Source organism: Xenopus tropicalis, chromosome 8 (assembly GCF_000004195.4).
Source record: "Xenopus tropicalis strain Nigerian chromosome 8, UCB_Xtro_10.0, whole genome shotgun sequence".
Lineage (NCBI taxonomy): Eukaryota > Metazoa > Chordata > Amphibia > Anura > Pipidae > Xenopus > Xenopus tropicalis.
Genome location: NC_030684.2, coordinates 442636 through 455811, shown reverse-complemented (window position 1 = coordinate 455811; position 13176 = coordinate 442636). Strand labels below are relative to the sequence as shown.

Genomic DNA, 13176 nt, shown 5'->3' with positions numbered 1-13176 from the left:
CATCCTATCCGCCCCATCCTATCCATCTTATCCTATCCGCCCCATCCTATCCTATCCGCCCCATCCTATCCATCCTATCCTATCCGCCCCATCCTATCCTATCCGCCCCATCCCATCCTATCCGCCCCATCCCATCCTAATCCGCCCCATCCTATCCTATCGCCCCATCCTATCCACCCCATCCTATCCGCCCCATCCTATCCTATCCGCCCCATCCTATCCGCCCCATCCTATCCGCCCCATCCCATCCTATCCTATCCGCCCCATCCTATCCGCCCCATCCTATCTGCCCCATCCTATCTGCCCCATCCTATCCTATCCGCCCCATCCTATCCTATCCGCCCCATCCTATCCTATCCGCCCCATCCTATCCTATCCGCCCCATCCCTATCCTATCCGCCCCATCCTATCCACCCCATCCTATCCGCCCCATCCTATCCTATCCGCCCCATCCTATCCGCTCCATCCTATCCTATCCGCCCCATCCTATCCGCCCCATCCTATCTGCCCCATCCTATCTGCCCCATCCTATCTGCCCCATCCTATCCACCCCATCCTATCCGCCCCATCCTATCCTATCCACCCCATCCTATCCGCCCCATCCTATCCACCCCATCTTATCCTATCCGCCCTATCCTATCCGCCCCATCCTATCCTATCCGCCCACATCCTATCCTATCCGCCCCATCCTATCCTATCCGCCCCATCCTATCCTATCCGCCCCATCCTATCCTATGCGCCCCATCCTATTCGCCCTATCCTATCCGCCCCATCCTATCCTATCTGCCCCATCCTATCCTATCCGCCCCATCCTATCTGCCCTATCCTATCCTATCTGCCCCATCCTATCCGCCCCATCCTATCCGCCCCATCCTATCCGCCCCATCCTATCCGCCCCATCCTATCCTCCCTATCCTATCCTCCCTATCCTATCCTCCCTATCCTATCCACCCTATCCTATCCGCCCTATCCTATCCACCCTATCCTATCCCTGCCTCCCCATCCTATCCCTGCCTCCCTATCCTATCCTATCCGCCCTATCCTATCCGCCCTATCCTATCCCTGCCTCCCTATCCTATCCCTGCCTCCCTATCCTATCCCTTCCTCCCTATCCTATCCGCCCCATCCTACCCCTGACTCCCCATCCTATCCCTGCCTCCCTATCCTATCCGCCCCATCCTATCCCTGCCTCCCTATCCTATCCGCCCCATCCTATCCCTGCCTCCCCATCCTATCCCTGCCTCCCTATCCTATCCGCCCCATCCTATCCCTGCCTCCCTATCCTATCCGCCCCATCCTATCCCTGCCTCCCCATCCTATCCCTTCCTCCCTATCCGCCCCATCCTATCCGCCCCATCCTATCCGCCCCATCCTATCCCTGCCTCCCCATCCTATCCCGGCTGCCCTTCCCCGCTCGGGGCGCCACACTGGGCCATTATTCCAGAAAAGCTCTGATTGGTTGCCGGAAGCACGTGACCCAATGTGTATGTCTTACGTAGGGACCTATAGAGTTAATATTCCCCTGTGGCTTTAAATCCCTACAGTTCTTTATTCCCATGTTATTGGGCAAATGCCCATGTATCTATTTTTGTTATATAGCTTATCATTGGCCATTGGGGTTTATGACCACTTCCTGCTACACTTTATCTGGCAGTTTATTTGTAATTACCGGGTGTCCAGTCAGTAATTGTCGGGCTTCCCAGGGCCGGCTCTGTCATTGGATACCTGCAGGGGGCAGTTCTGTCCTGCCCCTCCCCAACTGGGGCTTCTCTATGGGTCCTGCAAGGATGGGGTTATTCTGCTTGGGCAGTTGGTTACAGGGTGGCACTTATGGCATTTACCTGCCCACACAGATGCCAGCTGGCTCCATTCCATTCACATGTTGCAGTGCTGTTCTGTGCCACTAGAGGAGCAGTTCCATGTGTTTAATATAGTGTTTAGTAGGGGTGGTCCTTCCTCTTTTTCCTTTAGTTAGGGACCCAGGTGGGGTAAGTGTTCTGCCCCAGAGGGACAACCATTCTGGTGAAGTTGGGGAGCAGGGACCCCATGAATGAGGTTTAGTCAGTGAGGGGTTGACATTTGTTATTCTCCTAGAATTGCTCAGAATTAGCCAGTAAGAGCGGCCTGTGCCCCACCCAGGATTGATAGCAGGGAGTAGCTCTCCCCCGGGTATGTGTGGGAGTCAGTAGAGTTGCTCCGAGTGGGGGTGGGAGTCAGTAGAGTTGCTCCGAGTGGGGGTGGGAGTCAGTAGAGTTGCTCCGAGTGGGGGTGGGAGTCAGTAGAGTTGCTCAGAGTGGGGGTGGGAGTCAGTGGAGTTGCTCAGAGTGGGTGTGGGAGTCAGTAGAGTTGCTCAGAGTGGGAGTCAGTAGAGTTGAATGGGTCTGTGTTGGAGTCAGTAGAGTTGAGTGGGTGTGGGAGTCAGTAGAGTTGCTCAGAGTGGGAGTCAGTAGAGTTGAGTGGGTCTGTGTTGGAGTCAGTAGAGTTGAGTGGGTTTGGGAGTCAGTAGAGTTGAGTGGGTTTGGGAGTCAGTAGAGTTGAGTGGGTGTGGGAGTCAGTAGAGTTGAGTGGGTGTGGGAGTCAGTAGAGTTGCTCAGAGTGGGAGTCAGTAAAGTTGAGTGGGTCTGTGTTGGAGTCAGTAGAGTTGAGTGGGTTTGGGAGTCAGTAGAGTTGAGTGGGTGTTGGAGTCAGTAGAGTTGCTCAGAGTGGGAGTCAGTAGAGTTGAGTGGGTCTGTGTTGGAGTCAGTAGAGTTGAGTGGGTGTGGGAGTCAGTAGAGTTGCTCAGAGTGGGAGTCAGTAGAGTTGAGTGGGTCTGTGTTGGAGTCAGTAGAGTTGAGTGGGTGTTGGAGTCAGTAGAGTTGCTCAGAGTGGGAGTCAGTAGAGTTGAGTGGGTCTGTGTTGGAGTCAGTAGAGTTGAGTGGGTGTGGGAGTCAGTAGAGTTGCTCAGAGTGGGAGTCAGTAGAGTTGAGTGGGTCTGTCTTGGAGTCAGTAGAGTTGAGTGGGTGTGGGAGTCAGTAGAGTTGAGTGGGTCTGTGTTGGAGTCAGTGGAGTGGGTGTTGAGTTGCCCTAGGTGGGGGGTGGGTAAATATTTTGGGGGCGGTTCTGTTGGAGTCCAATACTGAGTTCTGTACGTTGGTTCCAGGCGCAGCTGTTGGAGCTCAGGACCCAGAACTATCAGTTGTCCGACGGTCTGAGGAAGAACAGCCAAGGTGAGCGGCGCCAACCCACCCCCCTCCTTGGTTCTGTTTCCCCTTTACAGACAAAGCTTTCATGTTCCGAGTGGGTTCTACTCACCTACTGGGTCACTTACCTCTGTTTCCTTCCAGAACTCACCTCCCTGCGACAGAAGCACGGAACCCTAGAGAAGGAGTTTGGGAAAGCACAGAAGGTACCTGCATCTGCCCCCTGCCTGCTGCTGTGCCCCCCCCCCAGTATCCAGCTCTGCCTCCCCCAGTATCCAGCTCTGCCCCCCCAGTATCCAGCTCTGCCCCCCCCAGTATCCAGCTCTGCCCCCCCAGTATCCAGCTCTGCCCCCCCAGTATCAGCTCTGCCCCCCAGTATCCAGCTCTGCCTCCCCAGTATCCAGCTCTGCCCCCCAGTATCAGCTCTGCCCCCCCAGTATCCAGCTCTGCCCCCCAGTATCCCAGCTCTGCCCCCCCAGTATCCAGCTCTGCCCCCCCCAGTATCCAGCTCTGCCCCCCCAGTATCAGCTCTGCCCCCCCAGTATCCAGCTGTGCCCCCCAGTATCCAGCTCTGCCCCCACCAGTATCCAGCTCTGCCCCCCACCCAGTATCCAGCTCTGCCCCCCAGTATCCAGCTCTGCCCCCCAGTATCCAGCTCTGCCCCCCCCAGTATCCAGCTCTGCCCCCCCCAGTATCCAGCTCTGCCCCCCCCCAGTATCCAGCTGTGCCCCCCCAGTATCCAGCTCTGCCCCCCCAGTATCCAGCTCTGCCCCCCCAGTATCCAGCTCTGCCCCCCCCAGTATCCAGCTCTGCCTCCCCCCCAGTATCCAGCTCTGCCTCCCCCCCCAGTATCCAGCTCTGCCCCCCAGTATCCAGCTCTGCCCCCCCCAGTATCCAGCTCTGCCCCCCCCCAGTATCCAGCTCTGCCCCCCCCAGTATCCAGCTCTGCCCCCCCAGTATCCAGCTCTGCCCCCCCAGTATCCAGCTCTGCCCCCCCAGTATCCAGCTCTGCCCCCCCATTATCCAGCTCTGCCCCCCCATTATCCAGCTCTGCCCCACCCCCAGTATCCAGCTCTGCCCCCCCCAGTATCCAGCTCTGCCCCCCCCCAGTAATCCAGCCTCTGCCTCCCCCCAGTATCCAGCTCTGCCTCCCCCCAGTATCCACTCTGCCCCCCCCAGTATCCAGCTCTGCCCCCCCCCAGTATCCAGCTCTGCCTCCCCCCCAGTATCCAGCTCTGCCTCCCCCCCAGTATCCAGCTCTGCCTCCCCCCCAGTATCCAGCTCTGCCTCCCCCCAGTATCCAGCTCTGCTCCCCCCCCCAGTATCCAGCTGTGCCTCCCCCCCAGTATCCAGCTCTGGCTCCCCCCCCAGTATCCAGCTCTGCCTCCCCCCCCCAGTATCCAGCTCTGCCTCCCCCCCAGTATCCAGCTGTCCCCCCCCAGTATCCAGCTCTGCCCCCCCCATATCCAGCTCTGCCCCCCCATATCCAGCTCTGCCCCCCCATATCCAGCTCTGCCCCCCCCCAGTATCCAGCTCTGCCCCCCCCAGTATCCAGCTCTGCCCCCCCCAGTATCCAGCTCTGCCCCCCCAGTATCCAGCTCTGCCCCCCCCAGTATCCAGCTCCCCCCCCCAGTATCCAGCTCGGCCCCCCCCAGTTTCCAGCTCATCCTCCCCCCCAGTATCCAGCTCTGCCTCCCCCCCCAGTATCTAGCTTCCCCCCCAGTACAGTATCCAGCTCTGCCCCCCCAGTGTCCAGCTGCCCATCCCCAGTATCCAGCTCTGCCCCCCCAGTATCCAGCTCTGCCTAGCCCCCCCCAGTATCCAGCTCTGCCTAGCCCCCCCCCCAGTATCCAGCTCTGCCTCCCCCCCAGTATCCAGCTCTGCCTCCCCCCCAGTATCCAGCTCTGCCTCCCCCCCCAGTATCCAGCTCTGCCCCCCCCAGTATCCAGCTCTGCCCCCCCCAGTATCCAGCTCTGCCCCCCAGTATCCAGCTCTGCCCCCCCCCAGTATCCAGCTCTGCCCCCCCAGTATCCAGCTCTGCCCCCCCCAGTATCCAGCTCTGCCCCCCCCATTATCCAGCTCTGCCCCCCCCATTATCCAGCTCTGCCCCCCCCATTATCCAGCTCTGCCCCACCCCCAGTATCCAGCTCTGCCCCCCCCAGTATCCAGCTCTGCCCCCCCCCAGTATCCAGCTCTGCCTCCGCCCCAGTATCCAGCTCTGCTCCCCCCAGTATCCAGCTCTGCCTCCCCCCCAGTATCCAGCTCTGCCTCCCCCCAGTATCCAGCTGTGCCTCCCCCCCAGTATCCAGCTGTGCCTCCCCCCCAGTATCCAGCTCTGCCTCCCCCCCCAGTATCCGGCTCTGCCTCCCCCCCAGTATCCAGCTGTCCCCCCCCCAGTATCCAGCTGTCCCCCCCAGTATCCAGCTCGGCCCCCCATATCCAGCTCTGCCCCCCCCATATCCAGCTCTGCCCCCCCCCCCAGTATCCAGCTCTGCCCCCCCCAGTATCCCAGCTCTGCCCCCCCAGTATCCAGCTCTGCCCCCCAGTATCCAGCTCTGCCCCCCCAGTATCCAGCTCGGCCCCCCCCAGTTTCCAGCTCATCCTCCCCCCCCAGTATCCAGCTCTGCCTCCCCCCCAGTATCTAGCTTCCCCCCAGTACAGTATCCAGCTCTGCCCCCCCAGTGTCCAGCTGCCCATCCCCAGTATCCAGCTCTGCCCCCCCAGTATCCAGCTCTGCCTAGCCCCCCCCCAGTATCCAGCTCTGCCTCCCCCCCAGTATCCAGCTCTGCCTCCCCCCAGTATCCAGCTCTGCCTCCCCCCTCAGTATCCAGCTCTGCCTCCCCCCCCAGTATCCAGCTCTGCCCCCCCCCCAGTGTCCAGCTCTGCCCCCCCCCAGTATCCAGCTCTGCCCCCCCCAGTATCCGGCTCTGCCCCCCCAAGTATCCAGCTCTGCCCCCCCCAGTATCCAGCTCTGCCTTCCCCCCAGTATCCAGCTCTGCCTTCCCCCCAGTATCCAGCTCTGCCTCCCCCCAGTATCCAGCTCTGCCTCCCCCAGTATCCAGCTGTCCCCCCCAGTATCCAGCTGTCCCCCCCAGTATCCAGCTCTGCCCCCCCAGTATCCAGCTCTGCCCCCCCAGTATCCAGCTCTGCCCCCCCAGTATCCAGCTCTGCCCCCCCAGTATCCAGCTCTGCCCCACCCCCAGTATCCAGCTCGGCCCCCCCTCAGTATCCAGCCCTGCCCCCCTCAGTATCCAGCTGTGCCCCCCCCAGTATCCAGCTGTGCCCCCCCCAGTATCCAGCTGTGCCCCCCCAGTATCCAGCTCTGCCCCCCCCCAGTATCCAGCTCTGCCCCCCCCCCCAGTATCCAGCTCTGCCTCCCCCCCCCGTATCCAGCTCTGCCTCCCCCCCAGTATCCAGCTCGGCCTCCCCCCAGTATCTAGCTCTGCCTCCCCCCAGTATCCAGCTCTGCCTCCCCCCAGTATCCAGCTCTGCCTCCCCCCCAGTATCCAGCTCTGCCTCCCCCCCCCCCAGTATCCAGCTCTGCCTCCCCCCCAGTATCCAGCTCTGCCTCCCCCCCAGTACTTAGCTCTGCCTCCCCCCCAGTATCCAGCTCTCCCCCCCAGTATCAGCTCTGCCTCCCCCCCAGTATCCAGCTCTGCCCTCCCCCCAGTATCCAGCTCTCCTCCCCCAGTATCCAGCTCTGCCTCCCCCCCCCAGTATCCAGCCTGCCCTAGCCCCCCCCCCCAGTATCCAGCTCTGCCCCCCCCAGTATCCAGCTCTGCCCCCCCAGTATCCAGCTCTGCCTCCCCCCAGTATCCAGGCTCTGCCTCCCCCCCAGTATCCAGTTCTGCCTCCCCCCCAGTATCCAGCTGTGCCTCCCCCCCCAGTATCCAGCTGTGCCTCCCCCCCAGTATCCAGCTCTCCTCCCCCCCCCAGTTATCCAGCTCTGCCTCCCCCCCCCAGTATCCAGCTCTGCCTCCCCCCCAGTATCCAGCTCTGCCTCCCCCCCCAGTATCCAGCTCTGCCTCCCCCCCCAGTATCCCAGCTCTGCCTCCCCCCCCAGTATCCAGCTCTGCAGCCTCCCCCCCCAGTATCCAGCTCTGCCTATCCAGCTCTGCCTCCCGCCAGTATCCAGCTCTGCCTCCCCCCAGTATCAGCTCTGCCTCCCCCCCCAGTATCCCAGCTCTGGCCTCCCCCCCCAGTATCCAGCTCTGCTCCCCCCCCAGTATCCAGCCTCTGCCTCCCCCCCAGTATCCAGCTCTGCCTCCCCCCCCAGTATCCAGCTCTGCCTCCCCCCCCAGTATCCAGCTCTGCCCCCCCAGTATCCAGCTCTGCCTCCCCGCCAGTATCCAGCTCTGCCTCCCCCCAGTATCCAGCTCTGCCTCCCCCCCAGTATCCAGCTCTGCCTCCCCCCAGTATCCAGCTCTGCCTCCCCCCCAGTATCCAGCTCTGCCTCCCCCCCAGTATGCCAGCTGTGCCTCCCCCCCAGTATCCAGCTGTGCCTCCCCCCAGTATCCAGCTGTCGCCCCCCAGTATCCAGCTGTCGCCCCCAGTATCCAGCTGTCCCCCCCCAGTATCCAGCTCTGCCCCCCCCATATCCAGCTCTGCCCCCCCGGTATCCAGCTCTGCCCCCCCAGTATCCAGCTCTGCCCCCCCAGTATCCAGCTCTGCCCCCCCCCAGTATCCAGCTCGGCCCCCCCCAGTTTCCAGCTCATCCTCCCCCCCCAGTATCCAGCTCTGCCTCCCCCCCAGTATCTAGCTTCCCCCCCAGTACAGTATCCAGCTCTGCCCCCCCAGTGTCCAGCTGCCCATCCCAGTATCCAGCTCTGCCTCCCCCCCAGTATCCAGCTCTGCCTCCCCCCCCAGTATCCAGCTCTGCCTCCCCCCCCAGTATCCAGCTCTGCCTCCCCCCCCAGTATCCAGCTCTGCCTCCCTCCAGTATCCAGCTCTGCCTCCCCCCCAGTATCCAGCTCTGCCTCCCCCCAGTATCCAGCTCTGCCTCCCCCCAGTATCCAGCTGTCCCCCCCCAGTATCCAGCTCTGCCTCCCCCCCCCAGTATCCAGCTCTTCCTCCCCCCAGTATCCAGCTGTCCCCCCAGTATCCAGCTCTGCCCCCCCCCATATCCAGCTCTGCCCCCCCCATATCCAGCTCTGCCCCCCCCCATATCCAGCTCTGCCCCCCCAGTATCCAGCTCTGCCCCCCCAGTATCCAGCTCTGCCCCCCCCCCAGTATCCAGCTCTGCCCCCCCCAGTATCCAGCTCTGCCCCCCCCAGTATCCAGCTCTGCCCCCCAGTATCCAGCTCTGCCCCCCCCCCCAGTATCCAGCTCGGCCCCCCCAGTTTCCAGCTCATCCTCCCCCCCAGTATCCAGCTCTGCCTCCCCCCCAGTATCTAGCTTCCCCCCCAGTACAGTATCCCAGCTCTGCCCCCCAGTGTCCAGCTGCCCATCCCCAGTATCCAGCTCTGCCCCCCCAGTATCCAGCTCTGCCTAGCCCCCCCCAGTATCCAGCTCTGCCTCCCCCCCAGTATCCAGCTCTGCCCCCCCCAGTATCCAGCTCTGCCCCCCAGTATCCAGCTCTGCCCCCCCCAGTATCCAGCTCTGCCCCCCCCAGTATCCAGCTCTGCCCCCCAGTATCCAGCTCTGCCCCCCCAGTATCCAGCTCTGCCCCCCCAGTATCCAGCTCTGCCCCACCCCCAGTATCCAGCTCTGCCCCCCATTATCCAGCTCTGCCCCACCCCCAGTATCCAGCTCGGCCCCCCCCAGTATCCAGCTGTGCCCCCCCAGTATCCAGCTGTGCCCCCCCCCCAGTATCCAGCTCTGCCCCCCCCCCAGTATCCAGCTCTGCCCCCCCCCCAGTATCCAGCTCTGCCTCCCCCCCCAGTATCCAGCTCTGCCTCCCCCCCCAGTATCCAGCTCTGCCTCCCCCCCAGTATCCAGCTCGGCCTCCCCCCAGTATCCAGCTCTGCCTCCCCCCCAGTATCCAGCTCTGCCTCCCCCCCAGTTTCCAGCTCTGCCTCCTCCCCAGTATCCAGCTCGGCCTCCCCCCCCCCCCAGTATCCAGCTCTGCCTCCCCCCCCCCCCAGTATCCAGCTCTGCCTCCCCCCCCCAGTATCCAGCTCTGCCTCCCCCCCAGTATCCAGCTCTGCCTCCCCCCCAGTATCCAGCTCTGCCTCCCCCCAGTATCCAGCTCTGCCTCCCCCCCAGTATCCAGCTCTGCCTCCTCCCCAGTATCCAGCTCTCCCCCCCCAGTATCCAGCTGTGCCTCCCCCCCCCAGTATCCAGCTCTGCCTCCCCCCAGTATCCAGCTCTCCCTCCCCCCAGTATCCAGCTCTGCCTCCCCCCCCAGTATCCAGCTCTGCCTCCCCCCCCCAGTATCCAGCTCTGCCCCCCCAGTATCCAGCTCTGCCCCCCAGTATCCCAGCTCTGCCCCCCCAGTATCCCAGCTCTGCCCCCCCAGTATCCAGCTCTGCCTCCCCCCCCAGTATCCAGCTCTGCCCCCCCCCCCTCAGTATCCAGCTCTGCCTCCCCCCCAGTATCCAGCTCTGCCTCCCCCCCAGTATCCAGCTCTGCCTCCCCCCCAGTATCCAGCTCTGCCCCCCCCCAGTATCCAGCTCTGCCTCCCCCCAGTATCCAGCTCTGCCTCCCCCCAGTATCCAGCCCTCCCCCCCCCCCCCAGTATCCAGCTCTCCCCCCCCCCAGTATCCAGCTCTGCCCCCCCCCCAGTATCCAGCTCTGCCCCCCCCCCAGTATCCAGCTCTGCCTCCCCCCCCAGTATCCAGCTCTGCCTCCCCCCCCAGTATCCAGCTCTGCCTCCCCCCCAGTATCCAGCTCTGCCCCCCCCCAGTATCCAGCTCTGCCTCCCCCCCAGTATCCAGCTCTGCCTCCCCCCCAGTATCCAGCCCTCCCCCCCCAGTATCCAGCTCTCCCCCCCCCCCAGTATCCAGCTCTCCCCCCCCCCCCAGTATCCAGCTCTGCCCCCCCCCCCAGTATCCAGCTCTGCCTCCCCCCCCAGTATCCATCTCTGCCTCCCCCCCAGTATCCAGCTCTGCCCCCCCAGTATCCAGCTCTGCCTCCCCCCCCAGTATCCAGCTCTGCCTCCCCCCCAGTATCCAGCTGTCCCCCCCCCCCCAGTATCCAGCTCTGCCCCCCCCCCCAGTATCCAGCTCTGCCTCCCCCCCCCAGTATCCATCTCTGCCTCCCCCCCAGTATCCAGCTCTGCCCCCCCAGTATCCAGCTCTGCCTCCCCCCCCAGTATACTGACACCCCTGATCCTGAACAGAACATGTTCCCCGTTTCTCTAATCTTCCTTCTCTCTGGTTCTGTTCCAGGCGCTCAGTAAAAGCAAGAAGGCCCAGGTGAGTTAGTGATTGGGGCCCTGTTACTGTATGATTGAGTGTTAGAGTCCCTGTGTATGTAGGAGGCGGAGGCCCTGTTACTGTATGATTGAGTGTTAGAGTCCCTGTGTATGCAGGAGGTGGAGGCCCTGTTACTGTATGATTGAGTGTTAGAGTCCCTGTGTATGTAGGAGGCGGAGGCCCTGTTACTGTATGATTGAGTGTTAGAGTCCCTGTGTATGTAGGAGGTGGAGGCCCTGTTACTGTATGATTGAGTGTTAGAGTCCCTGTGTATGTAGGAGGTGGAGGCCTTGTTACTGTATGATTGAGTGTTAGAGTCCCTGTGTATGTAGGAGGTGGAGGCCCTGTTACTGTATGATTGAGTGTTAGAGTCCCTGTGTATGTAGGAGGTGGAGGCCCTGTTACTGTATGATTGAGTGTTAGAGTCCCTGTGTATGTAGGAGGTGGAGGCCCTGCTTGGGGAGAATGAGATGCTACAGGGGAAGCTGCACAGTCAGGAGGATGATTTCCGGCTACAGAATACGACGCTGATGCAGGAACTCTCCAAGGTAATGACTCTGGCACGGAGCACAGTTGCGGGTGGGAATGGCATGGGGCACAGGCGAGGGTGGGAATGGCACGGGGCACAGGCGAGGGTGGGAATGGCACGGGGCACAGGCGAGGGTGGGAATGGCATGGGTACGGGGCACAGGCACGGGTGGGAATGGCATGGGCACGGGGCACAGGCACGGGTGGGAATGGCATGGGCATGGGGCAGAGGCGCGGGGGGAATGGCGCGGGGCAGAGGCGCGAGTGGGAATGGCGCGAGGCAGAGGCGCGAGTGGGAATGGCGCGAGGCAGAGGCGCGAGTGGGAATGGCGCGGGGCAGAAGCGCGGTGGGAATGGCACGGGGGCTGAGGCGCGGGTGGGAATGGCACGGGGGCAGAGGCGTGGGTGGGAAGGGCACAGGCGCAGGTGGGAAGGGCACGGGGGCAGAGGCGCGGGTGGGAAGGGCACGGGGGCAGAGGCGCGGGTGGGAAGGGCACGGGGGCAGAGGCGCGGGTGGGAAGGGCACGGGGCAGAGGCGCGGGTGGGAATGGCACGGGGGCAGAGGCGCGGGTGGGAAGGGCACGGGGGCAGAGGCGCGGGTGGGAAGGGCACGGGGGCAGAGGCGCGGGTGGGAATGGCGCGGGGCAGAGGCGCGGGTGGGAAGGGCGCGGGCAGAGGCGCGGGTGGGAGGGCGCGGGGCAGAGGCGCGGGTGGGAAGGGCGCGGGGCAGAGGCGCGGGTGGGAAGGGCGCGGGGCAGAGGCGCGGGTGGGAAGGGCGCGGGGCAGAGGCGCGGGTGGGAAGGGCGCGGGGCAGAGGCGCGGGTGGGAAGGGCGCGGGGCAGAGGCGCGGGTGGGAAGGGCGCGGGGCAGAGGCGCGGGTGGGAAGGGCGCGGGGCAGAGGCGCGGGTGGGAAGGGCGCGGGGCAGAGGCGCGGGTGGGAAGGGCGCGGGGCAGAGGCGCGGGTGGGAAGGGCACGGGGCAGAGGCGCGGGTGGGAAGGGCACGGGGCAGAGGCGCGGGTGGGAAGGGCACTGCCCACAGGTTTCTCACTGCTGTGTTGTCTCTCGTGCAGCTTTGCTCTCAGATTGAGCAGCTCGAGGCTGAGAATGCGAGGGTTAAGGCGGCTCCCAGCGGCTCAGGGGAGGAGGATGTACAGAGGCTCCGGGCCGAAAACTCCGCCCTACAGAAACGGATAGCAAGTGGGTGTCACTACTGTGTGTAACGGGGGCAAACACGCGGGGCAATCTTCTCCCAATATTGGGCTAATTCTGTCCCCCCCATTGTAAGCAGCAGTCCTGCCCTGCTTTATGGCTGAGATTCTAGCTATCTGTATAACAGAGCATTCTGTCACAGTGGCACAGATCCTATCTGATCCCCCCCATTGTAAGCAGCAGTCCTGCCCTGCTTTATGGCTGAGATTCTAGCTATCTGTATAACAGAGCATTCTGTCACAGTGGCACAGATCCTATCTGATCCCCCCATTGTAAGCAGCAGTCCTGCCCTGCTTTATGGCTGAGATTCTAGCTATCTGTATAACAGAGCATTCTGTCACAGTGGCACAGATCCTATCTGATCCCCCCATTGTAAGCAGCAGTCCTGCCCTGCTTTATGGCTGAGATTCTAGCTATCTGTATAACAGAGCATTCTGTCACAGTGGCACAGATCCTATCTGATCCCCCCCATTGTAAGCAGCAGTCCTGCCCTGCTTTATGGCTGAGATTCTAGCTATCTGTATAACAGAGCATTCTGTCACAGTGGCACAGATCCTATCTGATCCCCCCCATTGTAAGCAGCAGTCCTGCCCTGCTTTATGGCTGAGATTCTAGCTATCTGTATAACAGAGCATTCTGTCACAGTGGCACAGATCCTATCTGATCCCCCCATTGTAAGCAGCAGTCCTGCCCTGCTTTATGGCTGAGATTCTAGCTATCTGTATAACAGAGCATTCTGTCACAGTGGCACAGATCCTATCTGATCCCCCCATTGTAAGCAGCAGTCCTGCCCTGCTTTATGGCTGAGATTCTAGCTATCTGTATAACAGAGCATTCTGTCACAGTGGCACAGATCCTATCTGATCCCCCCCATTGTAAGCAGCAGTCCTGCCCTGCTTTATGG

General features: G+C 62.4%; 1 protein-coding gene across 3 annotated transcripts in view; it reads left to right on the top strand.

Annotated features, from left to right (window-relative positions):
- Positions 1-13176, top strand: part of gripap1 (GRIP1 associated protein 1) — a 96866-nt gene that overhangs the window by 798 nt on the left and 82892 nt on the right. For all 3 annotated transcript variants that reach the window (XM_031906869.1, XM_031906868.1, NM_001171524.1), the window contains 5 exon segments: positions 3140-3206; positions 3324-3385; positions 10508-10534; positions 10975-11082; positions 12134-12260. In XM_031906869.1, coding sequence (XP_031762729.1) covers positions 3140-3206; positions 3324-3385; positions 10508-10534; positions 10975-11082; positions 12134-12260 — 391 coding nt within the window.